The sequence below is a fragment of the Halichoerus grypus genome, chromosome 12, assembly GCF_964656455.1.
Source record: "Halichoerus grypus chromosome 12, mHalGry1.hap1.1, whole genome shotgun sequence".
NCBI lineage: Eukaryota > Metazoa > Chordata > Mammalia > Carnivora > Phocidae > Halichoerus > Halichoerus grypus.
This window is the reverse complement of record NC_135723.1, coordinates 324,893-352,711: the sequence shown is the minus strand read 5'-3', so window position 1 is coordinate 352,711 and position 27,819 is coordinate 324,893. Positions and strand designations below refer to the sequence as shown.

General features: G+C 66.9%; 1 protein-coding gene across 2 annotated transcripts in view; it reads left to right on the top strand.

Moving 5' to 3' along the window:
- CAMK2B (calcium/calmodulin dependent protein kinase II beta) overlaps window positions 1-27,819 on the top strand; it is an 80,742-nt gene that overhangs the window by 46,044 nt on the left and 6,879 nt on the right. The window contains exons 5-17 of one of the 2 annotated variants that reach the window (XM_036085265.2): window positions 3,082-3,147; window positions 8,776-8,848; window positions 13,435-13,537; window positions 13,621-13,704; window positions 14,146-14,240; window positions 14,400-14,522; window positions 14,960-15,043; window positions 15,597-15,639; window positions 16,585-16,659; window positions 21,060-21,097; window positions 21,229-21,300; window positions 22,382-22,426; window positions 23,907-23,955. In XM_036085265.2, the coding sequence (XP_035941158.1) occupies window positions 3,082-3,147; window positions 8,776-8,848; window positions 13,435-13,537; window positions 13,621-13,704; window positions 14,146-14,240; window positions 14,400-14,522; window positions 14,960-15,043; window positions 15,597-15,639; window positions 16,585-16,659; window positions 21,060-21,097; window positions 21,229-21,300; window positions 22,382-22,426; window positions 23,907-23,955 (950 nt within the window). The remainder of the gene's footprint in view (window positions 1-3,081; window positions 3,148-8,775; window positions 8,849-13,434; window positions 13,538-13,620; window positions 13,705-14,145; window positions 14,241-14,399; window positions 14,523-14,959; window positions 15,044-15,596; window positions 15,640-16,584; window positions 16,660-21,059; window positions 21,098-21,228; window positions 21,301-22,381; window positions 22,427-23,906; window positions 23,956-27,819) is intronic. The other variant, XM_036085266.2, reaches the window with a different exon arrangement.

The following is a 27,819-nucleotide window of genomic DNA, read 5'->3' as shown; positions in this document are numbered from 1 at the left end:
AGCCTTCCTCTGCCGGCCTTCCCCTGGGGTCCTCATCACAGCCGACTGGCATGAGCGTGTGTGTCCACATGAGCACGTGTGGTTTCGGGGGCGCATACATGTATGTGTGTGTGTGCGTCCACGCGTGTGTGTGTGCAGGGTCTGACGTGCGGGCCTTGGGGCCTCTTACTTCCTGCTGGATCGAGGAGCAGTGAGCTCATCCCCGTCTTTCCCTGCCAGCTCCCACTACGCAGCTATATTTAGCTGTCCGTGAGTCACCGCGGCGGGGGGACCGGCAGAGGGTGGGCAGGGGCCGCAGGCTTTGGGCGGCCCCTAGTGGCCTCTGGATGGCCTCAGGGCCAGGGCGCTGTCACCCATGTGACGGGTCACCTGCCTGGGCAGCTTCTCCTCCCCCCAAGGACAGATGCCGCCACGGCCATGGGACACGGAGCCTGAGGAGCCCTCAGTGCCCTCCAGGTGCCCGGGTCGAGAGAGGCTGGGACTGTCCCTGAAGGGGCTCGGTCCCCTCTCAATGCCCCAGTGTCCCGCCAGACCACGCTCTGAGTCGCCTGCCAGGCGGCCAGGGCTGGCCTGGGACACGGCTGCCACCACCAGGCTGAGGCTGTGCCTTAAACGTCTGTCCCATGGTCCCTGTGGAGGAGGGCAGGCTTGCCCCCGGGTGCCCCCAGAGCCACCCAGCGTCGCGGGGAGTGTAGGGGCCATGGGGCTGGAGGACGGCCATGCCCAGGCCCTGGTGGCAGACAGGCCAGTGGGTGTGATTCGGAAGGCAGGAGGGAGAGAACGGGCTGTGGGCGTCCGTGTGTTTGCGTGTGTGCTCATGCACGCGTGTGCGTACGTGTAGGTTCACGTCTCTTGGCCTCCACAACAGGCAAGCGTGGGGAGCTCTGGGAGGCCAGCGAGAAGTACTTGGCGGTGTTTCTACGGGGACGGGGGAGGGGAAGAGCCCAGGTCCTGCACGCCCTCGCCGAAAGCCACTGGGGCCCACAGGCCTGTGGTGGTCCTGACCCCGCGGAGGCCCCTGCTGCCGGGCACCCGGGATGCCCTTGGGCCTCAGGCAGCTGTTTCTGGGGTGGGCGGGGAGGGAACGGGGGAGAGTAGAGACAGGCCCTGCCCCCGCCACAGCCCTCCCGTCACGCTGCACGCCGGCTGCGGGTCTGCGGGGCCAGAACTGGGGAACCACTTCTCGCCTAGCTTGGCGTCACCTTCAGGAGGCCCCAGGTTTGGGGGAAATACGGATTCAGGAGTTGAGAGGCTTCTCCACTCCCACCCCGGGAATGTTCCAAGGCCTTGGGGACAGCCCAGAATCAGCCACGTTGCCCCGCTGAGGACAGGGAGGACAGGAGGAGATGTTGGCCTCCTGGTCCACGTGAGACGCCCCCCCCCCACAACCAGTCCCTGCCCTGTAGCTCTGGACCGCATGGCCCAGGTGCCCATCAGCACAGACGGAAGCCTCCTGTGGACGCGGGGACCCGGAGGGCCTGTCCCCAGCCCTGGGCGAGGACTCCCTCCTTGCACACCCAGGCACACGTACACACCCAGGTGCGCACCTAGGCACGTGTATGTGCATACACTCTCATTGTGCCTGCATTAGGCAGTGGGCTCTGAGCCCCAGGCCCTTTTGGTGGCAGGTTGGGACCCTAAAAGCACCTTGCTCCCAGAGTTGTTGGCGTGTCCAACGAGATCATGGGGCAGGCGTGTAGCTGGGGTGGGGGCATGCTAACACCCAACACATCCTGTTTTTCTTTCCCTCCAACTTTAAGGGAGAGCCCACCCATGCCAGGGACACCCGTTCAGCAGGGCCCATGCCTGTTGCCCCTGCCACAGGCCAGCCCCGCCCCGACCACAGGGCACAAAAATGAGGCCGACCCAAGCCCCACCTTCAAGAACAGACATACAGATGGAGAGGACACAGCCCCTGGGGCCCGCACAGCTGCAGAGGGAGGTGGCCCTGGGCCTGCCCGTCTCAGGGGTGGGAAGCCTGGTGGACTCAGAGCCTGCTGAGTTGGGTGGGGGGGCTTGGGCAAGCCTCGGGAGGGCTCCTCCCTGCTCCCCCTGCACCTGTGCCTCACCCCTGTTGTCTTCACCTTTCTGTCCACCCATATTTTCCAGCCCAAGGGATCCCAGGTAGCCTGGAGTCTTTCTGGTCTTCCAGAGGCCCTTCAGACAGTGGCTCCTGTCTGGGTGTCCATCCTGATCATGGGGCCTTCAGGCCCTTACTGAGCAGGGACATATGGCAAGTGGGTGTGTGGACAGAAATCCCGCCCTCCTCCGAGACGGGGCTTTGAACACCTCACGGTCTCACCTACCAGGGAGGCCAGATCCAGGCACTGTCTCTCTGGCCCCTGGCTCTGTACAGGGACACATCTCTGGTTCCGGGGGACTTGAGGAGGGATCCAGATCTCTTCAGGCCTGGGTACACTGCAGAGGCCTGGGTCAAACTCCTGTGCTGCCCACTCTAGGCACACCACTCAGTTGAGACTCCATTTTCTGAGCATGATAGTGCCAACATCATGGAGTGGGTGTGAGAATGAAAACGTGAAATGATACCATGTGTGAGGATTTGGTCAGTTGTTAGTCCTAGGAGACAATGAAAATAGGGTGGAGGTGATGGAGGAGGAGGTGGAGGAGGTGATGGAGGAGGAGGTGGAGGAGGTGATGGAGGAGGAGAAGGTGGAGGTGATGGAGGAGGAGGTGATGGAGGTGGAGGAGAAGGTGATGGAGGAGGAGGAGGTGGAGGTGATGGAGGAGGAGGTGATGGAGGTGGAGGAGAAGGTGATGGAGGAGGTGATGGAGGAGGTGATGGAGGAGGAGGAGGTGATGGAGGAGAGGGTGATGGAGGAGGAGGAGGTGGTGGAGGAGAAGGAGGTGATGGAGGAGGAGGAGGTGGAGGAGGAGAAGGAGGTGATGGAGGAGGAGGTGGAGGAGGAGAAGGAGGTGATGGAGGAGGTGGTGGAGGAGGAGGAGGACGTGGGGGAGGAGGACGAGGTGATGGAGGAGGTGATGTTGTCCGCGGTGAGCACAGTGGTGGACGTGACGAGGCTGTGGGGTCTCCAGAGTCTGTGACCTGTGCTTCTCCTGCAGGGTCACGGGCGGGGAGCTGTTTGAGGACATCGTGGCCAGAGAGTACTACAGCGAGGCGGACGCCAGGTGGGTGTGCAGCCCTCACCCCTTCTGGGCCTCTTCTCCCCCCAGCCCTGCCTCGCCTGGTCCCCGTCCTGCCCCCGTGGCCCACGTGTGCTCCTGTGGGTGTCGCGGCTCACCCGGCCTGGGCCGACGATCAGCCGAGCCCTGCTGGGAGCCCGAGCAGGTCCCAGAGCAGTGTCCTGCCCCAGATTGCAGGCGAGGCTGGAGTCGGGGAGCACCCGGGCCGGCTCCGCTCCCCTGGGGTAGGGACTGGCCCACAGAGGGGTTTTTCCCTGGCATGGTGGAAGGGGGAGTCATGGTGCCCCCCTCCCTTGGACGTCTGTCCATGGCCCGCAGCACGCCCCCACGGGGCCTTCCTCAAGGAGATGGGCAGTTTCCAAATGCTTTTCCGAACACAGGGCAGGGATCCCTTTCCATGCCATCCTCCCAGGGCCGGAGGCAGGAAGGGAAGGCAAGGGGGTGGGGGGGACTGTGCCTCCAGGACCGCGTCTGCGGGCTCTTGTTCGTGGGGCCCTGTGTGCAGGGATGCGGGGACTCGGGCTCCCTCCGGGTGAGGCTTCCGTGTGGGCCCCTGGGCAGCCCTTCCTCCTGGGGTCAGCCGTCACGGGATGAGGGGCCCAGGGGCACTGCTGGGGACGCAGGGCCCCCCGTCCTGGAAGGGGAGGCCGTCCGCGGCCTGCTGTGGCCCATGCTGGAGTGACTCCTGACCGTGCATCTCCGCAGGAGGACAGCTGAGGCTGGCCGCTCCCTGCCCGCTGGGGCCGGGAACCCTCCCGTGACAAAGATAAAGGCCACTCTGGCCATCCAGCTCTAGGTGCTGGCGTTCACTATGGATGCTTTTAATTTTTTATGTTACTTGTTTATTTCTAAGAATTTCGTGAATGAACATGTATTCTTTCTCTAATCAAGAAAGTGGATATTAGTATTTTACTTTAATTTTTTAAAAAGATTTTTATTGGAGAGAGAGCACAAGCAGGGGGATCGGCAGAGGCAGAGGGAGAAGCAGGCTCTCTGCTGAGCAGGGAGCCCGATGCGGGGCTTGATCCCAGGACCCCGGGACCATGTCCTGACCTGAAGGCAGACGCTTAACTGACTGAGCCCCCCAGGCGCCCCTTGAATATTTTTTTTAAAAGTAGCTTTTCGTGACTTGCTCTGCACCCACGGGCGAACTCACCTGCTGGTAATGGCCCAAGCGAGTCCCGCAGCTGCCTGGGTCCCCACAGAGTCAGGGCCTCCTGGGTCCTCCAGGGTCAGGGCCGGGGTTGGGGGTGTCAGGGACAGGGCTCAGGGGCACGGGCTGCTTTCCTGAGGCTCCTTGAGGAAGGACCTTCGTTTTGCCCGCTCGCCTGGGAGTGGCCGGTTCCGTTCAGGAGCAGGAAGATCCGGTTCTTAGTTCCTCCTTTAAGAAAAGTAGAGTAGAGCAGAGCTATGTCCCCTGGCTCTGTGGTGCTGGAGTGGGGACGTTTGGAGAGTGGGTGTCTGCCTGCTGGGCCTGGGCTGTCCTGACCTCTGCCAGGGCTAGAGGAGCTCAGGGGCCAGCAGGGGCAGGCCCGGCCAGCAGGTGGGCAGGGTCCCGGCCAGCAGGTGCGCAGGGTCCCGGCCAGCAGGTGGGCAGGGTCCCGGCCAGCAGGTGGGCAGGGTCCCAGCCAATAGGTGCAGGCCCGGCCAGCAGGTGGGCAGGGTCCCAGCCAATAGGTGCAGGCCCGGCCAGCAGGTGGGCAGGCTCCCGGCCAGGTGGGCAGGGTCCCGGCTTGCTGTCCCCAGGTCTGGTCCCGGGGCCCACCACCACCAGGACGGTACCAGCATGAGGAGGACTGTGTCTGGGTAGCTGGCCTTCACAGCCCTCTGTTTCCCCGCCTGGAACTCCTTGCCCCGGGGCTTAGTCCTCGGCACCCCCCACCGCCTGGGGCCTGGCCCCTTGCCTGTGTTCCGTAGCAGGTGCTCTTGGCTGAGGGGTGCTATGGCCTGTGACAGCAGCCCCCTCTTGGCTGGGAGCCCCTGGACGCCCCCAGCCTGTCCACAGTGCCTCCCTCCTGTGCCCACGCCCCCAACCATGCACACACCCCACGCTCCCCAACACCTGTGGCCTCCGAGCTCCTCCCTCACCCACCTGCCCGCCTGCCTGCCTCTCGGCCTCATCTCCAACACCCCCTCCAGCCCCCAGCCCCACCGCTTGACGCCCGTGGATCCCTCCTGCCCTGCTCCTGTCGGGGACCCGGTCGTGGAGGGCTCCCCTGGTGTTTGGGGCCCCTTGGAACTGGCCCAGAGGAGACAGGGCTGGGGTCCCCCCCACAAAGGCCCAGTTTTCTCTCACAAAGCCCACCTTGCTCAGAGCCCAGCTCTGAGGAGGGGACGAGGCGACACTCTCAGGGAGGCAGCCTCCAGCTGCCTCTTCTCCCAGGGGCTCTGGCCCCTGGGTTGCATTGGATGTTTGTGCTGGTGCTTTGTTTTCGGCCAGGCGGGCCTGCCAGGGTCTGCTGTGGACATGGGCACGGTGGTCACCCGGGGGCATCATCAGGAACCGTGGCAGATGTGGCTGGGAGGGCTGCCTGGCTCTGGGGACCCGCCACTGAAAGGGGTCGGGCCGTGCTGAGGCCGGGACCCGGGATGCCTGCCACGCGGTGTGGGCGGGGAGGTCCGGCCCCGTGGCCTGCAGGGCCGTGCTGCTCGCAGCGGAGCGTCTCGCGGCTTCCACCGGGGCGAGTGTCTGGAGGGGGCGGGAGGAAGGCAGGCCTTGCTTTTCTGAGCTCTTTCCTAATCCCGCTTCGGAAGAACTTGGCGGTTTGTGGGGAACCTGGAGGGTCTGTTTCCAAAGCAGGGAAAGCAAAGGTCAAAACATTTAGAACCCAGTTTTTAAAAGCCTAGAAAGTTATGCGGCTCTTGAGAGATGTTAAGGGCCCCCTGAGAATCCGACTACCCTGCCGAGAAGGAGGAGGAGGAAGGGGTGCCGCTGAGGTGACCCCAGAGCCCAGAACCGTGAGAACAGCGTCCAGGACCCAGCCAGCGTCTGGAATGCGCTTGGAAATAACTCTGACCGCAAAAAGGCCCCACAAGGAAGCTGGTACAGTGTGAGAAGAAGATGGAAGGCGGGCAGGACTTCCAGGCCGCGGTCCCAGGTTGGAGTGGTGAGGGGGGCCAGTGGTCCCCAGGACCCCCCCGGGCAGGGCCGCCCAGAATGGGCACCTGTGGGCCGCGGAGACAGGCTCCCACCACCACGTGGCTGGGGAGGCTCCCCAACAGGTTCCTCGTGGGGGCCCGGTTTGCTTAGCCAGCTCACTCCTGGCCCTGGGGGGAAGCCAGCGCAAGTCTGTGTCCTGCCAGCCGGTTTCTCCATCGCGGTGGCCGTGAAGCCCTGGAGCAGGGTCTGCGGGCGGGCGGACAGGGTCTGTCCTCAGAGTAGCAGGGAGACAGCCAAGTCCCGCGATGCTCTTGGAGAGATGCAGACCCTCTGCTGGCTCCAGGGGGGTGGGCTCGCATCTCTGGCGCTGCTTTGGGCCCTGCATTCCCAGGAGGGGACGAGGAGGGCAGGGGTGCAGCCCCCCAACTCCAAGCCGACGTTAGCCGTCTGTCCTGTGGCACATGGACCCGTGGGTCCGACAGACGTTCTCAGAACGTCCTCCTGCGGGGTCGGGGAAGGCACGATCAAGAGGAGGGAGCCCCGTCAATACTGTGGTGGAGGCCACAGTCCAGACAGAGACACCCACACAGAGGCCGTGGCCACCAGGGGACGGCGGTGCGGAGTCCAGAGGGTGTGGTCAGGGGTCAGAGCCAAGGAAGGGTCTCGAGCAGGAAGGGGGAAGACGGGCTTGACCCAGAGCTGAAGCGGGATGTGCACGGGCTCAGCAGGTCTGACCGGAAGCCAGGTCACCCCGGGGCCTGCGGGAGTGGCCAGGGGCTCCTGCCGGACAGCAGGGCGCTCAGCTGGGTGCAGCCCAGGGCCGAGCTGCTGCAGCTCAGGAGGGGGCTGGTCTGCCAGGGCCCCCCCCCCCCCGACTCCATGCGGACGCCACAGTGCGCAGGTGGTCCCAGGGACCTGCGACGGAGCGCCGTGCATGAGCGCTGACAGCCCCGGGGCTCCAGGTGGGCAGTGAGGGGTGGGTCTCTGCAGGCTGGGAAAGCCGTCCCCGGCCCTGGACCCTGGCTCAGTGACCTCAGTGGCAAGTGCTGGGGGCTTCGCCTGGCCTCTGCCTGCACCCCGCGGCCTGCCCTGACCTTAGAGGAGGGGCCCCGGCGGAGTAGGTCCCCCCGACGAGCTTGCCGTGGGGGTCAGCATGACTGCAGTATGAGCCCCTGACTGCAGTAACGGGGGCTGGCGCCACCGGGACAGGGATGAGGATCACAGGGGATGTTCCAGGCAGATGAGGGCTTTGTGGGAGTCACAAGAACAAGGAAGGTTTTGAGGGTGAGTTAGGCCAGGACATGGGGACAGGAGACCCCCAGGTCACAAGGGCAGGAGACTCAGGCCACGGGAGGGCCTGTGGTTCCAGCCCCTGGTGGCGCTGTCAGGGGGTGGTGTCCCACAGCTTTGGGCCTGGCTCCTTCTGACCCCCCCAGAGCTCAGGACCCGTCATCATTAGGGTTCCAAGGCCCTGGCCTGTGCAGGGAGGAGAGTCCGGTGTATGCCGTGGGCGGATCTCCAGGTGTGGCCAGAGCTACTTGAGGAACAGGTCTGGTCCCTCCCCCCCACTCCGAGTTTGCTATTAGGGAGACAAAGCCCACACCTCCAGCTGACCCTCAGTCACCTTGCAGGGTCCGGCCGTGGCAGGAGGGGTCCTGAAGCAGTCTGTCTCCCCGTCTCGCCCCCACCGAGAGGGGCGGCGAGTGCAGTCCTGGGCAGGGGGCTCCTGGCGGCCTGTGGCGGCCATGCTGCAGGGGTGGCTGGGACCTCAAGGAGCCTGTGCCTGGCTCTGGGGGCAGTGGAAACCGTGCACCCCGCGGGCCATCTGGGGGAGGCAGGCTCGGGCCCCAGGGTGTTGTGTGTGCAGAAGCTGGGGGTCATCGGGGGCTGGGGCGTGGGCGGTGTTGCTCACACGCAGGTGTCCGAGGGCAGCGCTGACCTCTCCCTCCAGCCAGTTGTGCCCGGAAGGCCCTAGACGTCTGTCTCCCTGGCTCAGGGCTCGGGGCCCGGGCAGGAGAGCTACCACGACCGCTGGGCTGCTCTGGAGCTGGGCAGCCAGTGTGGACGCTCGGGGCCGGTAAAACGGAAGCCCTCCTGCTCTAGCACCTGAGGGACCGGCTGCAGAACTGGTCCTGCCCCAGAACAGAGCGGGGCCCGGGCTGGGGCGCCACCCTCCTCCGCAGTGCCCTGGCCCCCTCTCAGAGGACACCTGGCACAGGGTCGGGCTCGGTTCGGCACGAGCCTGGGGAGGGTGTCCCGGGAACGGAGGTGTGTCCTCTGAGTGTGGCCTCCGTGGGCCTGGTCAGAGGAGAAAGCGGGCTGTGGGGTGCAGGGGGTGGCCCTGCCTTGTGCTGGCCAGTGGGGGCCCCTCCTAGCCGGCGTCTCCTCTCCTGTATGGCAGGCCCCATCTCGATTCTCTGCTTCCCTGCGACCCCAGTGCCACACAGCACCCCACTCCTGCACACCCCCGCCCCCGAGGCCACCCTCACTAACACACCTGCCGTTTACCACAGTCACTGCATCCAGCAGATCCTGGAGGCGGTTCTCCACTGCCACCAGATGGGGGTCGTCCACAGGGACCTCAAGGTGAGTCCCCCCCGCTCTGTGTCAGCTGTCTGCGCCTGCATGTCGTGCAAAAGGAGGCCCTGGAGGGGCAGGGGAGTGCCAGGAGGTCCTGTGTGCACGCGAGTGTGCACGAGCACCTGTGAGTGAGTGTGCACGAGCACGTGTGTAGGGCTGTGCGTGAGCGCGCGTGTGGATGAGCACCTGTGAGTGTGCACGAGCACGTGTGTAGGGCTGTGCGTGAGCGCGCGTGTGGACGAGCACCTGTGAGTGTGCATGAGCACGTGTGTAGGGCTGTGCGTGAGCGCACGTGTGGACGAGCACCTGTGAGTGTGCACGAGCACGTGTGTAGGGCTGTGCGTGAGCGCACGTGTGGATGAGCACCTGTGAGTGTGCATGAGCACGTGTGTAGGGCTGTGCGTGAGCGCGCGTGTGGACGAGCACCTGTGAGTGTGCATGAGCACGTGTGTAGGGCTGTGCGTGAGCGCACGTGTGGACGAGCACCTGTGAGTGTGCACGAGCACGTGTGTAGGGCTGTGCGTGAGCACGCGTGTGGACGAGCACCTGTGAGTGTGCACGAGCACGTGTGTAGGGCTGTGCGTGAGCACGTGTGGACGAGCACGTGTGTGTGTGTGCACGAGCACGTGTGTAGGGCTGTGCATGAGCACGTGTGAGTGTGCACGAGCACGTTTGTGTGGATGAGCACCTGTGAGTGTGCATGAGCACGTGTGTAGGGCTGTGCGTGAGCACGCATATGGACGAGCACCTGTGTGTGTGTGTGCACGAGTATGTGTGTGGATGAGCACGTGTGTGAATGAGCACCTGTGTGTGAGTGTGCACGAGCACGTGTGTGTGGATGAGCACGTGTGAGTGTGCACGAGCACTTGTGTGGATAAGCACATGTGTGTGCACGACCACGTGTTTGTGAGCACCCATGAGTGTGCACGAGCATGTGTGTGTGTGCACGAGCACGTGTGTATGAGCACCTGTGAGTGTGCACGAGTACGTGTGTGTGAAAGCACCTGTGTGTGTGTGCACGAGCACGTGTGTGGATGAGCACATGCGTGTGAATGTGCACAGGCATGTGTTTGTGAGCACCCATTAGTGTGCACGAGCACGTGTGTGTGGATGAGCACCTGTGAGTGTGCATGAGCACGTGTGTAGGACTGTGCGTGAGCACACGTGTGGATGAGCACGTGTGTGTGAGTGTGCATGAGCACGTGTGTGGATGAGCACCTGTGAGTGTGCACGAGTACGTGTGTGTGAAAGCACCTGTGTGTGTGCACGAGTACGTGTGTGCACGAGCACGTGTGTGTGGATAAGCATGTGTGTGTGCACGAGCACGTGTGTGTAAGCACCTGTGATTGTGCACGAGTACGTGTGTGAATGAGCACCTGTGTGTGTGTGCACGAGCACGTGTGTGTGGATGAGCACCTGTGAGTGTGCATGCCACGTGTGTAGGGCTGTGTGTGAGCACGCGTATGGATGAGCACCTGTGTGTGTGTGTGCACGAGTACGTGTGTGCACGAGCACGTGTGAATGAGCACCTGTGTGTGTGTGCACGAGCACGTGTGTGTGGATGAGCACCTGTGAGTGTGCACGAGCACCTGTGAATGTGCACGAGCACGTGTGTGGATAAGCACGTGTGTGCACGACCACGTGTTTGTGAGCACCCATGAGTGTGCACGAGCACGTGTGTGTGTGCACAGGCACGTGTGTATGAGCACCTGAGTGTGCACGAGTACGTGTGAAAGCACCTGTGTGTGTGCACGAGTACGTGTGTGCACGAGCACGTGTGTGGACGAGCACGTGTGTGGATAAGCACATGTGTGTGTGCACGAGCACGTGTGTGGCTGAGCACATGCGTGTGAGTGTGCACAGGCATGTGTTTGTGAGCACCCATGAGTGTGCACGAGCACGTGTGTGTGGATGAGCACCTGTGAGTGTGCACGAGCACCTGTGAATGAGCACCTGCATGTGTGCACGAGTACGTGTGTGTGGATAAGCACGTGTGTGTGCACGAGCACGTGTGAGCACCCGTGATTGTGCACGAGTACGTGTGTGAATGAGCACCTGTGAGTGTGCACGAGTACGTGTGTGAATGAGCACCTGTGTGTGTGCATGAGCACGTGTGAGCACCCATGAGTGTACACGAGTACGTGTGTCTGAATGAGCACTTTGTGTGTGCACGAGCACGTGTGTGTGAGCACCTGTGAGTGTGCACGAGTACGTGTGGATGAGCACCTGTGTGTGTGCACGAGTACGTGTGTGTGGATAAGCACGTGTGTGTGCACGAGCACGTGTTTTTGAGCACCCACGAGTGCACGAGCACGTGTGAGTGTGCACGAGTATGTGTGTGTGAATGAGCACCTGTGTGTGTGTGCACGAGTACGTGTGTGGACAAGCACGTGTGTGGATGAGCACGTGTGTGTGTGTATGAGCACACGTGTGTGCACAAAGCACATGTGCAAATGTGCACGAGCACATGTGGGGGTGCGTGCAAGTGCATGAGAACGTGTGCATGTGTGTACTTGTGTGGGTGTGCATTTGAGAATTCACGTGTGTGCATGTGTGAGAGGATGCACGTGTGTGTGCACGCATGTGTGTGTGTTTGCACACGTCCCTCCATCGCCTCCATGCTCCAGGACTGAGAGGGCAGTTGTCAAAAGTCAGCTTGTCAGCACATGTCCACTTGGGGTGTCTTTCTGGGCTCCAGGTGAGACAGACCCGGCAGGGGGGCATGCAGGTGATGTGTGTGCAGGTGGGGCTGCTGCCGAGGGAGCAGGGGTGAGGGGCCGGCCTTGCTGGCCTCTGCCAGCGTCCAGCCCATCCTGCAAGTCTCTGCTGCCCCTGGCTCAGCTCTGGGCAAAGCGGTTTGTCACCCCCCAGGGCACAGTGTGGCCTCAGGAAGAACAGCACCCCCTCCGCCTTCCCTGCCTCCCAGGCTCTCCAAAGCTGGGTTCCTGTCCCCGTTTTAGCTGGGCTGGGCGGGGGGGGGCCTGTCATTCCTGCCGAGAGTCCCTAGGTGGCATTTGAGACCAACCTTCCCACGCGGAATGGGGTCACACCTCCCTTGGGCCACCCAGGGGTGTGCATGTGCGCTGATCTTTGCAGGGGCTGTTCTGGGGATGGTGTCCCACCAGAAGCAGGCCCGGGACCCCCTTCCCACGCCCTCTTTGCACGTCCCACACGGTCCTGCGTCCCTCCACCTGCGCCCAGGCCTGCTTTGTGTGCCCGTGCTGTGGGCGTCACCGTCTGTCACCACGTTTGCTCTGAAGCAGCATCACATGGAGGCGTGCGTCCCCACCTTGTCCCTGGACCCCATGACTCAGAGTTCACCCTGAGGCCACGGATAGGAGTGAACATAGGTGTTCACCCCAGCCCAGGTGTGACCCGGGGCAAGCAGGCCTTGCTGAAAAGAACGAAAGGGCAGGACAGTGGGCCTTCTGCCTCCTGCCGGGTGTGGAGGGCAGACGGCCTCTCCTCTTCCCAGGAGGACCCCTGTCTCCTGATGGGGACAGACCCCCGAGGCGGTACACTGGTGGGTCTGCTCTCAGCCGAGGTGGGAAGAGGGGAGAGCAGAGGGGTTTGGCACCATGTCAGGGGGCTGTGGGGGGGGCAGGGGTCCCCAGCCCTTCCCTGGGGCCGAGCCCCTCATCTGTGGAAGGCCTGCCCGGCCAGACTCCTCGATGTGGGTGCAAGGGGAGGTGGGGGCCCCCTAGCCCCGCTCACGTTGGGAAAATGGAGATGCTGAGGGGCCTCTGGGCTGTGCTGGGCAGGCAGGGCCACCTGTCCCCAGCACGTGTCACCTGCGGGGACGGAGCTCGTCCCCAGCCAGCTGGGTGGGGCCCGGGGAAGCCCCGGTGTCTGCCACAGGGCTGGCATCCTTCACAGGTTCCCCGCGTGTCACCTTCTAACACCTCAGGGTTACGAGCAGTGTTAACACGGTCTTTCCGGAGGCATGTGCCTTTATGGGGCACTGCAATGGCGGTGTGGTCTCCGTGGGCCTGCCTGTCGGGAGGGCGGCCCAGGGAGGGGGCCCCGGCGGTCAGGGACGAGGAAGCCCAGAGGCTGCGAGCGCTGTGTGCTCCACGCTGACCACTGCAGGCGGCCAGGCCGGGATGGGAGGGGCCCTGTGGACAGGACACAGAGCATAGGGACCCCCGTGGTGCTCCCGTGGGACAGGGGACGAATGCCCTTTCAGCTTGCCCGAGGGCGCTGCTCCCTGAGGCAGGGGGGCGTGGGGGGGCCTTTCCCATGTGTGGGCGCCGCGGGACGGGGCGGCCAGACGCTCTGCGATGCCTCCTTCCCCCTGGCCCTCGGGGGGGCGCCACCCCTCAGGCAGCCCCCCACCGTGCCTGAGCACCAGATGTGGGACAGCGGGGGGCACCGCTCGGGTCTGCTCACCGCACCCTGAGTTCTCGGCCTGGGTGCGACAGCTCCCCTCTGCCCCCGGGGCTCACGACGAGTCCGCCAGGGCAGCAGCCACACGGCGGGCGTCAGAGCTGTGCGCCCCAGCCTGCAGACGCTGTCCCGTCTGTTGTGCCCCGTTGCGTCCGTGCCCCCCGGGTGTAAACCACACGCACACTGGCGGGTCGCCTTCCCTGCAGCCCGAGAACCTGCTCCTGGCCAGCAAGTGCAAAGGGGCGGCCGTGAAGCTGGCGGACTTCGGCCTGGCCATCGAGGTGCAGGGGGACCAGCAGGCGTGGTTTGGTGAGTGTCCAGGCGGCCGGCCGGAGCGAGGGCGGGGGTCCGCTGCGGCCTCGGCCCTCACACCGCCCCTGCCCTGTCCCCAGGGTTCGCCGGCACGCCGGGCTACCTGTCCCCAGAGGTCCTGCGCAAGGAGGCCTACGGCAAGCCGGTGGACATCTGGGCGTGCGGTGAGACCTCCGTGGAGGCGGGTGGGGCCCCGGGGCCACGGTGGAGGGAGCCCTGCGCCACGTGCGCCGTGCCAGGCCCCCCCGGGCCGACTCACGGGGCTGCCGCCAGCCAGGAGCCCCCTCCCCACGCAGACTAGAATTGCTAACGTGACCCTGGCAGTCGCCGAGAAGTCCACCACCCCAGTGCCCGCCCCGCACCCAGAAGAGAGGTCTGGGCCAGAGGGAGCACTCGGTGCTGGGGGGGGCACGCAGACCACTGTGGCAGGGCTGCCTCCTTGGTGGGGGTCTCGGGTGGAGCTGAGCCCTGGACATGACCCTTGTGTTCCAAGGGCACGGGGGTGGGCTGTGGGTGGGGGGGGACGAGGCTGCGGGGAGGGGGCCCAGAGAGTGGGGGCTGTGGGCAGGGCGGCAGCGTGAGGCCCCCCACTCTGCTCCGCACAGGGGTGATCTTGTACATCCTGCTTGTGGGCTACCCCCCCTTCTGGGACGAGGACCAGCACAAGCTGTACCAGCAGATCAAGGCAGGAGCCTACGACGTGAGTGCTGGGGCCCTGTGCCCCTCCCCGTCCGGGGGGGGCCTGGAGGGAGTCACACCACCTGCTTCCCAGAACCAGGAGCCACCGGAGCCCTGGGGATTCTGGCTCCTGCCTGGGGAGGGGGCTTCAGACTCCCTCGTGCGTTGCTTCCTCTTCTAGTTTCCGTCCCCCGAGTGGGACACGGTCACTCCTGAAGCCAAAAACCTCATCAACCAGATGCTGACCATCAACCCCGCCAAGCGCATCACAGCACACGAAGCGCTGAAACACCCGTGGGTCTGCGTAAGTCCCCCCAGCACGCGCGCCCTGGGGTCCTCTCCTCACCGCTGACGGGTCCCCCCGGGTCTCCTGGGTGCTGCGCGGCCTGGGGCTTGGGGCCCACTGGGGGGTTTGCAAGGCCTCCGTCTCTGGGAAGGTGGGGGCTCCGGGTAGAGGAGGTCCCGTCCTGTGTGTGAGGGGACGGAGAGTCGAGGCAGACCGGGGGCCTGGGTGGGGGACACAGCCGTCAGGAGGGCCAGGAGCGTGAGGGTGAGGTGGGGGCAGACAGGCGGAAAGGGGTGGTGGGCTCGGGGCCGGGCAGCAGGGGGCACAGCTGGCCTGCTGCTGCAGTGGGTGGCCCTGGGGGTGCCACGGCCCTGCTGCCCTGAGCCCTCCCCCTGAGGCCGGAGCTGACCCCCCTCGGAGCCTTTTGCCGGGTGTGACGGCCCCTCTCCCCACAGCAACGCTCCACCGTGGCCTCCATGATGCACAGGCAGGAGACCGTAGAATGCTTGAAAAAGTTCAATGCCCGGAGGAAGCTCAAGGTGAGACGGGGGCCCCGGCGCCCAGCCCACCAGCCCCACGGCCCCCATTGCTCAGCCGCCCCGGGGGTGCCCGTGCCCTCGAGGGCCCCAGGCTGGGAGCAGCCAGAGGGGTCCCGGCAGGCCGGGCGAGGGCAGGCACCAGGGTCCCAGAGCACACGTGTCAGGTGGACCCAGGCCCCGCACGGCAGCGACACTCGGGGCCCCCCATTCCCGGGGCTGTGGAGGGGCAGGTGCCCCTGGTCGCTGCCGCTTGCTTCAGGGTGAGCGAGTGGGCAGCGCCGGCCCCCCGCAGGCCTGGCGCGGAGAGCAGCCTGGCTGCGGGCGGGTGGGTGGGGAGGAGGAGGCCGGCGGGGAGCCCGTGGTCCTGAGCCCCCTAGAAGCTGTGCTCAGTGGGCGGCCCCTGGTTTCACTCCGGAAGTAGGGGGCCGGTCCCTGTGCGGTTGGGGAGCCTGCAGACTTGCTCTGCGAGTCCGTGGCCCGGGTCCCGGCGGGCGCCCCCCAGGCTGAGGTCCAGGCCGGGGTGTCCCGGTCTCAGCTGCGTGTCTCTCCCCAGGGTGCGATCCTCACCACCATGCTGGCCACGAGAAATTTCTCAGGTGAGAACGGTCTTCCCCTGGAAGAGAAGGCTTCCGAATGACCCGCCGCCGCCGGCGGCCTGCCCCTCTCTCACGACCCCCGGCCCCTCCCCACCGCTCAGCGGCCTGGCCTTCTGCCCGCTCGGGGCCTCGAGGCCTGGGCTCTGTGGGCAGCACCCCAGGGTTCGCCCCCCAGCCCGACCCAGCCCGGCCCGGGAGGCCGCCCGGCACACGCCCCTGTCCCTGCGTGTTGGGTCTCTGTGTCCTTGCTGCCGCCGCCTGGGCCGCAGCTGTGTGTCTGTCCGGGTGTTGGTTGGCACCTCCGTGGCCTTGTTGTCCTGAGCCCCCTGAGCACCCGTTCTGTGTGTGGGAGCGGGAGGGGAGAGGAGGACCCGGGACCTCTCCGCCGAGCTCCGGACTCGCTGGCGGCCGCCCGCCTGGGGCGCTGGGGGTGGGCGGGGCTGGGGGCGTGCGGCTGCTCGAGGGGGTGTCTGTCAGCGACCCCAAGGCCAGGGGCCCTGGTCCAGCGTCACCCGGGGGGCAGGTGGCCCCCTGGCTGTCCTGTGGTTGTCTGTCGCCCGCGTCACTGGGTGCGGGAGCGTCTGGGGTCCGTCCCTGTTCGTCCGCATCCAGCACCCCATCCTCTTCCTTTGGCTGTGATACCGTGCTGCCGGGACCGGGGGGCATGTGTCACACCAGCACTAACGGGTCCCATCCCGTGCGCACGCCCACTGGGCGCGAGAAGCCCCCGCTGGGGTTTTCTAAGGAGAAAGGAGGCAGACGCTTTCCAACTGTCACTCAGCCCCGGTCCTGTTCCCACTCTCCTGTGAACGGGACTCTGGAGCCATCCGCCACCAACTGTGGACTCTAATCTTCTTCTGCTTCCTTTGTCTCTCCCCCTCCCTTTCCCCTGCCCACCCCCCGTCTGTGTCCGCCCCTCCCTCGTCTCTAACCCGGTGCTAACAGTGGGCAGACAGACCACCGCTCCGGCCACAATGTCCACCGCGGCCTCCGGCACCACCATGGGGCTGGTGGAACAAGGTAGATGTTCTTGACCAGGGTCCCGCCTGTCGGCATGCAGCCCCCTCGCTGCACGCAGCTGCTGGCCGGGCCTCCAGAGCTGCCCCAGAGGCCCCGGGAGCCCCCGCTCCCGCCGTGGACAGGTCCCACACGGAGGGCAGGGCGGCAGCCCCCGCTGTCCCAGCAGCCTCGGACCCCGTGCGCTGAAGGAGGGGCCGGGCTAGGTGACTCCTAAGCCGTGCCTCCTCCCACATGCATTTCACCCAACCTTGGTCTTGGCCCCTGAGTCTGGGGGTCAGGAGACCCCTCTGGTCAGAGCCCTGTGCTCTGTGATCTTTGTCCCCGCTTGTCCGTCACGACCCCTGTTCCGAGTGACCTTGACCACCCGTAGGAAGCCTCAGGGCTGCTGCTGGGTCCGAACCCTGAGTGGGGGCCCCGGGAAAAAGGCATGGGTGCAGAGGCCCTGCCCCATGAGGGCCCTCTCGCCAGCCCCGTGCACGCCCTGCCTGGGCCGCCCCTGCTCCCAGGCACCCGCAGCGTGCTTCTCCCCGGCTCTCGCATGGAGCTGGCGGTCTGTGCTGGGCCTGATGTGCGCATGTGTGCCCTGCGAGCCGCAGGATGGGGGGGCCTCGGCCCCCCGCCCCGAGAATGTCCTGTTGGTTCTCTCCACGAGGCCCCTGGCCTCCTCCCAAATACGTGAGGGGAGAGGCTGTTTCTGTCGGGGGGCCTCAGGCCCGCTCCCGCCCGCCCCGCTGTGAGCTTAGCCAGAAGCCCTGAGCGCTGGCGGACCGCAGGACCTGCCAGGGGACCAGCCTGAGCCGAGGGCGGTGCAGGCTTAGGGTGCACGGAGCCCGCTGCAGCCGAAGGCCGATCCCAGGGCTCCCCAGACGGAGCCGTGGGGCGTAGTTTTCTGCGGGGGCCTTGTGCTTCGGCCCCAGCCAGCCGTCCATCCCAGCTCTTGCCTCAAGATCCCACAGGGGCTGCCTTCCCTAGCGGCCTCCTCCTGGGGGTACTCCGGGCAGGGCCACCCTCGGGAAGGGCGGTCTGCGCCCCTCCTGTGAGCCCGGTGGACGTGTCCGGCAGGCGAGGCCCGCGGAGGGCCGTCCTTGGCTTCCTTCCCAGAGCCTTTCTGGAGCGCATGAGGGGAGGGAGGGCCAGGGGCCAGGGAGCAGGGAGCCTGGGCGCCTCGGCTGAAGCGCCCTGCTGAAGCGCAGCTGCCCGGCGCAGTGAGCGAGGCCTCCGGGCTGCTCTCTGCGGGGCCCCTGCCTGAGCCCACCTGCCTGTCGTCGGTGTGCAGCGACTGCATGAGGCCGTGTGCATGCACAGCCCCCCGCCTGGCCGCCGAGGGCTGCTCTGTCCAGGGGGCGGTCAGTGCATGTGGACGGAGCCCAGCATGGCTGTCTCGGGCCACCAGTGAGGGGACGAGGCAGAGGCTGGGCCCTTGGGCAGAGGTCAGCCCATCTCAGCCAGCGGCACTGGGCGGGGGGCTCCGTTTCAAGGCCATCGCTCCTCTGCAGGGGACAGCCTCCCCGGTGACATAGCGCCCCCGCCCGAGGAGCCCGCGGGGTCTCCGTAGAGACGATGACGCTGCGGGTCGACAGAGCGTCTTGGCCTTCCCTGAGAGGAGACCGGAGAGCTGGGGGTGCGGGTGGGGGGCAGCCGTGGCCGGCCTAGGACCCTGGTGGGTGGGGCAACAGGTCTCTGCTTGTCTACCAGGGGTCTGGGGCAGCTGCTCGGCCCCCCGGGGCTCCTGCCGCGAACCTGTGCTTTTGACTGCCAGTGTAGACGGGGTCCACGGGGCCCTGGAGGCAGTGAATTTCTGGGAGCCGCTTTCAGGAGGGGCCCGGCGGTGTGTCCACACTGCGCCCAGACTCGCAGGCGCTGGTTAGAGGGGGTTCCTCAGGGGAAGTGTTTGGGGATTGGTTAAGGGGCTCGGTGTCGGCTGCGAGGCTTCCTGGAGCCTGGGCCCCAGTGGAGCCGTCTGAGTCCGCGGAGGGGTGTTGCCGTCTTGGGGAGCAAGGTCTGGAGAGTGGGCTTTGAGAGTCAGGGACTGAGAGGGGGGCCCTCTCGAGACCCGGGGTCTCCATCTGCCCCTGCCCAGGGCCAGGCAGGGCTGGCTGTGTCTCCTCGGGGTGCTGGGCCGGCCCCGGCCTGCACCGGCTCGGACGCCGGGGCCGCGTGGTGTCGCGGGCCCGGCCTGAATCAGGGTGTGGGGTCAGCTTGCCTGCCTGCCCGGCTGCCGAGACGCGTGCCTTCGGGATGGGTGCCTCTTTCCTCCAGGCCCCTGGAGGAGCCCTGCCCCCCGCTGGTCAGCCAGCAAGGATGGGGGACCGGGGCTCCACGCCTTCAGCATGACTCCTACTTCAGGGGAGGTGGGCTCCAGGTGTGCGCTGGATGTGGGGCAGGGAGCAGAGGGGTGAGGTCAGTGGGGGTCAGGAGCGAAAGCTCCCGAGTCTGCAGGGCTGGCCTGTCCCTCCGAGGTGAGTTACTGGGAGGTGGGTTGGAGCTGCCCCCTGGGGAGCTTTCCAGGGTGCCCACAGTGGGAAGCGGCCCTGGGGAGGTGGCATTTTGGTCCTGGGATGGTCCGGGCCTCCGGGCGTGGTCCTGATGCAGCCTCCCCAGGACGGGGGGATGTGCTGCAGGGCGGGCAGGCCTGGCGGGCAGGGGAGGGGGCGCCGGTCATCCCTTTGCTTACTGGGATCCTGCGACACTTCTCACGGGGTGAGGCCCGCCGGACCAGGGGGACGGGCCAGGGGGCAGGCCTCTGGTGACACACGGCCCCGTGGACCCTGCGGGGGAAGCCTTTGAGAGAGCTGACAGGTTGTGGGGCTGGAGACCGCGCCCAGGGTGGCGCTTGGACGGCCCCACAGGGCTCTCTGCCCGAGCACATCACCCATGTCCCTGCACAGAGCCCAGAGGGCGGCAAAGGGCACCTTCACAGAGAGGGAGGCGGGCCGTGGGACCCTGACAGTGGTTCTCAAACCAAAGCAGGGTTAGGATCTCCTAGAACAGATGCCCTACCACCCCCGGGAGGTCTGGGGTGGGCCTGGCTGCTGCTGGTGTGGGGACGCCACTTTGAGAACCACTGCCTCTCCCTGGGTCGTGGTGTGCACATCGCTCTGATGTCACAGTGCCCAGGGATGTCTCCTGCAGTCAAGGGGCCCCCTCCGCCCCCCGTGGACCACCGTGGGCCCTCGGGGCAGGCAGCCCCGCCGCAGGACTGGCTGGCTGGCTGGAGGCTGTGGAGCCCGCGGCGGGGTGGGGGGCGAGAGCACCCCTGGACCCCCCCACATCGGCCCCACGGGCGGGGCAGCGCTTGGCTGGGAGCGCGGGTGGGGCGGGCAGGACCAGGCGGGGTCCTGGGCCACGCACACTTGCACCCCTGCCTGACCACACGAATCTTGTTCTCTTTCTTTCCCTCACTACTCCTCCCTCCCTCCTCACCTTTCCTTTCCTGGAAGGTAAGCGGACTCCCTTTGGTTTGGCAGCCGTTACCGCTGACCGCTGTGGAGGGCCCAGATGCCGGGGGGCTGGGGGGAGGGGGTGGCGGGCACGGGAGAGGGTGAGGCAGGGGCCGGGCTGCCCTGACCTCGGTGCGGTCGCGTTGGGGCGTCCCACATGTGGGGGGAGCCGGGGACGCGGGTGGCCCTCTGCAGCCTTCCCCGTGGGTGTCACCCTGCTGAGCCCACTCAGAGCCCAGGGGCCTCAGGAGTGGACAGAGGGGCCCGTGTTGGGGCCGGTGCTGCCAGGGCAGGGCCAGGAAAGTGACCCCAAGGTCAGGACTTCCAGGACTGGTTCCTGAAGAACCAGGCAGCCCCTTGGGTGCTCTGAGCCGGGGCCTGGGCCTGTGGGAGGGGGCCAGGAGGCTGATCGCCGGCAGGCACCCAAGCTTGGGACAAGCCCCTCCCGTGCCTGGGTGGGTGACCAGCTGCAGCCTGCCCTGGCCCCAGAACACGGAGAATGACAGGCAGGTGCCCACCACCCCAACCTGGTACCCCGTCCTGTGCTCCTACCCGGGGTGGGGGGAGCACCCTGCCGCCTTCTCGGCAGAGCTTGCACACTGCCCACGAGCCGCGGGGCCCAGGTGGGAGGGGAGATCTCGGTGTCCTCCAGGGTCGTGGAGAATGGCCGGGGGAAGGGGCCTGTCCCGGGGATGAGAGGTTTGGGCAGCCCTGGGTCTCCCATGGGCCTGTTCCACGACAGCCAGGCTCAGAATGGGGGACAGATCTGCTTCCCCCCCCGCCGCCCCACTGACCGCAAAAGCCACCCTGCCTCAGTCCCTGGGGCCGCCTGCCTGCCCACTCGTCTTGGGGATGCCCAGAACCTGGCTGGCCCCTGAGGTCACCCCACACTGACGGGGGCGGGAAGCAGCAGGCCCCAAGCCCTTTGCTCATGGTGCCCGTTTCCTCCCAACGCAGCAGCCAAGAGTTTACTCAACAAGAAGGCTGACGCGGTGAAGGTGAGTGCACTTGGCCCTGGGGCCCACCCTGCGGCTGGGCCTCCCTCCCTCCCTCCCTCCGTGCTGGGCCTGCCCTGGGAACGGGTGCGGCTGCCCCCATCTCCCCCGACCTCCTCTTCCTCTCTCCACAGCCCCAGACAAACAGCACCAAAAACAGCACCGCTGCCACCAGCCCGAAGGGGACACTTCCTCCGGCCGCCCTGGTACTGAGCCCCTCCGCGCCCTGCCTCCCGGCCCTCCCGCACCCTGGCTGTGCGGTGGCCACCTGTCAGGAGGCCTGGGGTGAGGGTGGGGTCCAGCCCCAGCCTAACCCCGACGGACAACACCTGGCCCTCCGGCTCCCCCTTGCCGCGCGGGTGTGGAATGAGGGCCGAGCCCCATTCGGGAGGTCTTGGGGCTGTGCAGGGGCCTGGCCCGGCGGGGAGACACCGCCCGGCTGCCGCGGGGGCGTGCCATCTGGGAAGTGGGGGCTTGGGTTTCTCCCAGCAACGATGGGTGGGGCTGGTCTTGGCTTTGGAGCCCCCCACCCCCAGTGATCTGCAGGGAGATAAGCCCGCTTGGCAGTTGGCCTGGTGATGACCCAGCAGCAGGCAGGGCGGCCTCCGTGGGAGACCGTGCCCCGCAGTCCCTGAAGCCGCCAGGGGGACGCACCCCCGTGGCCGTGCTGGCCTGTGGCTGCCTGGGAGGGAGAGGCCTGGGGGCTTCTGGGCAGGAGCAGGCCGACAAGTTCAGAGGAGCCTCCTGGCTGTCAGGGCCCCCCAGCTGGTGGCATGGGGTGTGGTGGTGCAGGGGCGCTGTGTGCCCATGGCGCCCGCGGAGAGCCGGCAGCCCCAAGAGGTCGGGGTTGGCTGGTGCCCAGCTGTCTCCAGGGAGCCCAGCCGCACACGGCCCACAGGAAGGCCAGGCTCGCCAGGTGGCCACCGGCCCGTGGGGGCGGCCTCAGCCCAGGAGGGGGGGGTCCCACACAGCCAGCCCCGTCTCGGACCCCGTCCATCCCATGTGCCACCCCCACCCCCATGACATCTTCAGAACCGTGTCCCCCCCATCCCGGGGCAGGGGGTCAGGCAGCGGAGGGGGGGGAGGACCTCTTTCCCCGCCCGCAGCCCCCATGCTCTCTGCCGCGCTCTGCGGGCACACATGCTTCTCTCTGGCCACCCTGGGCCCGCGGGCCTCTCCTGCCCGCTCCGCCTCCTGCCGTCCAGGCTCGGCTGCCCTCCTCCCTCCAGCCGCCGCCTCCGCCTCTCACTTCCCTCTTTCCTTCCTCTGTGCTTCCTTCTTCTGTAGGAGCCTCAAACCACCGTCATTCATAACCCCGTGGACGGGATCAAGGTACTGCCGCCCCCTCACCGCCCCCTTGGGAGCCTGCGCTCAGGCAGGAGGCAGGCCCCCTGGCCAGGGGCAGGTCTGGGGCGTTGCCCCGGGGAAGCCCCAGGGCTGAGAGTTGGGGGGGCAGGTGTGTAGGGACCCCTCTCGAGGCAGGACACAGCCTCAGAGGTCCACGGCCGCCCCTCGGGACAAGGCCCCAGGTCCTGCCCTCTCGGGCATGGCTGTACCAGGTCCACCGTCCGTCGACGGTGGGGGCCCAGAGCAGGGTCCACGCCTCAGGACCCTCCGTGCTGTCCATCTGGCACTGGCCGTGGCCAGGCCCAGCGAAGCCGGGGGCCAGGCGTGCAGGGCGGCCGCAGGGGGTCCCCGGGAGGAGGGAGCAGCACAGATGCCCTTGCCCCCCCCATTGCTCACCTCTGCCCCCAGTGCTTCCTGCTGAGCCCCCCTGCGTCCTCCGCTGCTGCTCTGTGCTCTCGCATCTCCCAGCGCATCGGCACCTGCGCCCGGGGCCGGAGAAGGGGCTGGCTCTTGGGGTGGCGGGAGGGGCGGCGGGCAGCTGAGCTGTGTTTCTAGGACCAGCACCCCCTCCGAGTTCGCAGACTCCCACCCAGCCCTGGGTTGCCCAGAGGGCGCCCCACACCCTGGCTGTGGGCCAGGACCAGGGGACCATGGGCTGCTGCCTCTCAGCCAACCCAGACTCGAGGTGCCAAGAAGGGCCTGGGTGTCCTCCTGCTCTGTGGCTCGGGACGGGCGTTCCTGGGACCCCGTGTCTGGGGTGAGGTTCATGTTTTCGTTGCAAGAGGCTTCTAGACAACCTCTGGGGCTGTGGTATGAGCCCCGATCCTACAACCTGCAGACCTCCCCCCGCCCCATCTCTGGGCCGGGCCTCGAGCAGGGCATTCAGTCAGGGGGCCAGAGGGAGGCCCTGGAGGACTCTGTTAGGATGCTCTTTTTGAGGAGCAAGCAGGCCTCCTGGGAACCCCGTGACAGGTGATCGGTACCTGGTTTTGGAGTGGGGCGGGAGGTGCTGGGCTGCCTGTCTACCGTCGGAGGCCCCCTCAGGGGAGAAGCCGGGCCTGGCTGGACAGTCCCGGCATGAGGGGCAGGCGGCCCCTTCCAGGGCAGGAGCTGTGGGTACGGCTGCATCCTGCCTGGGCCAGCCAAGGCTCTTGAGAACCTCCTGGAAGCTTCTGGTCCTGTCTGCCCAAGTACACGGGCTGGGGGTGCCTTTCCTCTTCACTGGGGGTCCCAGAGAGCCCGTTTTCCTCTTATGAGAGCCGTCTGAGCACAGGGAGTCTTTCCTCCAGGTGTGTCTGGTCGGGAGAAGGCGCGTCTGGGCCCCTGGCCCTTGGGGACGTGAGCGGCCTGGGGCTGGGGCCGGGTGACCGCCCGTGGGATGCTGGGGCGGGCACCTCCAGGCCCCATGGAGGCGGGTGGGACAGAGCCCGCGTCCTGACCCGCTGCCTCCCTGTGTGTCCCCCAGGAGTCATCGGATAGCACTCACACCACCATAGAGGACGAGGACACAAAAGGTACGTGGGGAGGGCGGGGCGGCGGGGCATCTGTGATGCGGGCACTGCGTGTCCACGGGGGGCTGGCCCTGCCTGGCCGCAGCCCCCGGGGCCTGCCCAGCGCGTGCGGGCCGACAGGCGGGCGCGCTGACGAGCGGGGGAGCTCCCACCCTGCGGGGGACCAAGGTCATGGTTGAATTTGCTCGGTTTCTTCTCTTGGACTTCCTGAAGTCTGTAACTGCCTGGCTAGCAGCTGCTCGGTAGACAGCCACCAACGGGGCTTTTCCTGGGTTCCGGCTGTTTCCACGGCCGGTGACGGCGGGTGGGCTGCACCCATGCGGGGTCAGCGGCCTGGCCAGGCACCCCCTCTTCTGCTCCCAGCTCTGCCTGCCTCCCCAGGGAGGGCAGGTGGCGTGCGGGGCCACCTGACCCTCTGGGCCACACGCTCACAGAGATCAGCCCCAGGGCCTGATGGCCAGCCCTTCTGCCAGTCTGGGGGACGCAGTGAGGGGAGCACAGGCCCCTGGACGAAGGGAGAGTGGGTGTTCACGTGGTTTCCACAAACAGACTGACACAGGCCCGAGCTGTCAGCATGGGGGCCTCCCTGGGGCCCTGTCCTTGCAGTTCTGCCCCCCTAGCCCTGGGAGGGCGGGGGGCCTAGGTGGCCGGAGCCTGCAGGAGGGTCGCCCAGCCCAGACCCCAGCCACACCTTGTCTGGCTGGGAGAGCAACCTCAGGGGCAGCGGCGGGGGGTGTCCCTCGAGCCCTGAAGGGCCCAGGTCCGGCCCCTCCCCCCACACCTCCAGCCCGGCCTCCGGTGTCCCCACTGCCCCTGGACCCCACCGTGAGCTGGGCCTGGGGTTCTCCAGCCTGACCCCACTCGTCCTTGTCCTGTCCCCGTCTTTCCCGCGTGCCCCCTCCTGTCTCCCATTCGCGTCTCACCTGTCTGCCGCAGCCCCCAGGGTCCCTGACTCCCTGAGCTCTGTGAGGAGGGGCTCGGCGAGCTCTGAAGCCAACCCCCCACCTCATGTCCGCCTCCCGGTCGCCCCCTGCCCACTCCGCGTAAGTCGGTGGGCCCCTGCTGTGGACGGGGTCTCCCTGAAGGGCCCCCCAACAGCCCATCTCTGTAGGGATGCTTCCTCAGAGCAGACTAAGCGGGGGCTCCACCGGGGCCCCCTCAGCCCCACGGAGGCTCGGGGCTGCCTCTGCCTCTGCAGCCAGCCCTCCGCGGGGGCTTCTCCCCTGGCCCGCAGGGCCGTGGGCCGCCCCCGCCCCCCCAGCTCCAGGCTCTGGCCCCGGGGCGGGAGCGAGCAGGGCCTTCCGTCCTCCGCCCCTGCTCACGCTCTGCCTCCTGTCCACCCCAGCCCCCAGGGTCCCTGACATCCTGAGCTCCGTGGGGAGGGGCTCGGGGGCCCTGGAAGCTCAGGGTCCCCTGCCTGCTCTGTGTAAGTAGTGCCCCCGGGCCTGCTGCCCCTGCCATGCATGGCCTCAGCTGCCCCGCCCGGCTGCCCGAGGCTAACGGCCCAGGCCGGCTGGGCGCCTGGCACTAATTCCGCAGGGCAGCTCCCAGCCCCCGTCCTCCGCGCCTCCCCTCCCACCCGCGCTGCAGGCCCCCCCAGGCCTCGCCGCCGCACCCCCCCAGGGTCTCCCCGGCCGTCCACAGTGCTTCCTGCCTTCCTCAGACCGCCTGCCTGACCGTCCCGGTCACAGCACGCAGCGGGGCCCCAGGGAGGTGTAGACACGGCGCCATTTCAGAAGCCTCTCCCCACCACAGGCCTGCGGGCTGAAAGGGAGAAGGCGGGCCGTCCTGACCAGCTGGGTCTTCCACTGGGTTCTGCACACGCTGGGCTGCCTCTGTCCACTTCAGGGCCGGGGGGGGGTACCCTCTGCCCGCAGCACCTGCCCGGCCATTCCTGAGCCTCCTCCTCTGTGCCCCTGTCCCCCACGCTCCCCCACCTTCATCCCCCATCCCCCTCTGTACCCCCACATTCTTCCCTGTATCCCCCTCTGTCCCCCATGCTCCCCATGTCCACCTTCACCTCCTACATCCACCCATGTCCCCCTGTGCCCCCACATTCTTCTTTGTATCCCCTTTTGTCCCCCATCCTCCTGTCCCACATGCTCCCCGTGTCCCCCACATTCCATGTCCCCCATGTCTACCTTCACCCCACGTCCCCCTGTGCCCCCACATTCTTCTTTGTATCCCCTTTTGTCCCCTATCCTCCTGTCCCGCATGCTCCCCGTGTCCCCCACATTCCATGTCCCCCATGTCTACCTTCACCCCACGTCCCCCTGTGCCCCCACATTCTTCTTTGTATCCCCTTTTGTCCCCCATCCTCCTGTCCCGCATGCTCCCCGTGTCCCCCACATTCCATGTCCCCCATGTCTACCTTCACCCCACGTCCCCCTGTGCCCCCACATTCCTCGTGTCCATGTCCCCCCATCCCCCACATTCCCCCACGTCCACCTTCACCCCCACATCCATCCACATCCCCATGCCCCCACATTCCTGTGTCCCTGTGTCCCCCCTGTCCTCCTCTGTCCCCATGTCCACCTTCACCCCCATGTCCATTCACGTCACCCTCTGTGCCCCCACATTCCTCGTGTCCCCCACATCCACCTTCATCCCCCCACATTCCCTCTATACCCGGTATCCCCCCAGTGTCCCCCTGTCTCCCCTCGGCCCTCCATGTCCCCCCATGTCCCACTCTGCCCCCTCCTCTCTCTGGCTTGGCTCGTCAGCCCATAGCTTATCTGTCCTGTGTGCCCCCCACCTGCCTCCTGTTCACGTGGTCTGTTCCACCCCAGCCCCCAGGCTATCTGACAACCTGAACACGGTGAGGAGGGGCTCAGGGGCCCCGGAAGCCCAGGGCCCCCCACCCTGCCTATCTCCAGCTCTCCCAGGCCCCCCGCCCACCCTGTGTAGGTAGCACCTTGAGTGGCCCCCTGGCTGCTCTGTGGGGGCTCACGGGGTGTGGAGAACCCCCGGCTGCGGTACGGGGGCCCTCACTCTGGGAAGGGGCCAGCTTGGAGGGGACAGAAAGGGGAGCACAGGGAAGTCCACATGAAGGCGTCTGGCCTCGGAACGTGAGTTTGTGGCCGAGGACGGGCATGTGTGAATGTGTGTGTAGGAAGGAATCAGAAACAGTCGGGGTGAACTAGAGCCTCACGCCTGTGATCTGTGGGCCCGCGTGACGCAAACAGTGCTGACTGCCGGGGCCCAGGGCGGGGAGCGGGGGGGCGGTGAGGGGCCGGCGCTGGGCTGGGGCCCCTCCCCAGGCAGGGAGGGAGGGAGGAGCCGGCTGCCCCAGCCCGCCTGCCGACTGCCACCGGGATCGCTTACAGGGATGGGTGACACCCCAGGGCCGCACCACCCCCACCTGCCGGGAGACACCGGGCAGGGAGGTGCTGTCGGATGAGAGGCTGCGGGCCAGGGGCTGGGCATGGCTGGGGAGTGGCTGGGTGAGTGCCGGGCCTGGGGGCCAGGGCAGGGCGGAGGGGGAGCGGAGCACCGCAGCAGTGGGGGGGCACGGGGGCTGTGGGCAAGCTGAGCCCACCCCAGCGGCCGCGAGGGCATGGGCCGGCCGCTGGACAGCAGTGCCCCCCCCCCCCCCAGGAGCGCTCTGTGCTTGGTCAGAGGGCCGAGGGCAGGTGCGGGTTCCCGGGCTGGCTTGGCCGGGGACTGGAGGCCCGTCACCGAGGCAGGGTGGTCTCGTGGGGGGGGGGGGGGCGGGCTGTGGCAGGTGCGCAGCAGAGCCTGGGGAGGGGTCGGCAGCATCCGTGTCCCCGTCTCCCCGGCCCCTCTTGGCCCTGGTTTCACAGATGAAGAAGCAGAAGCTGGGGTACGTGGAGAGGTGCCCCCAGGGGGGGCCACCCGCCACAGGAC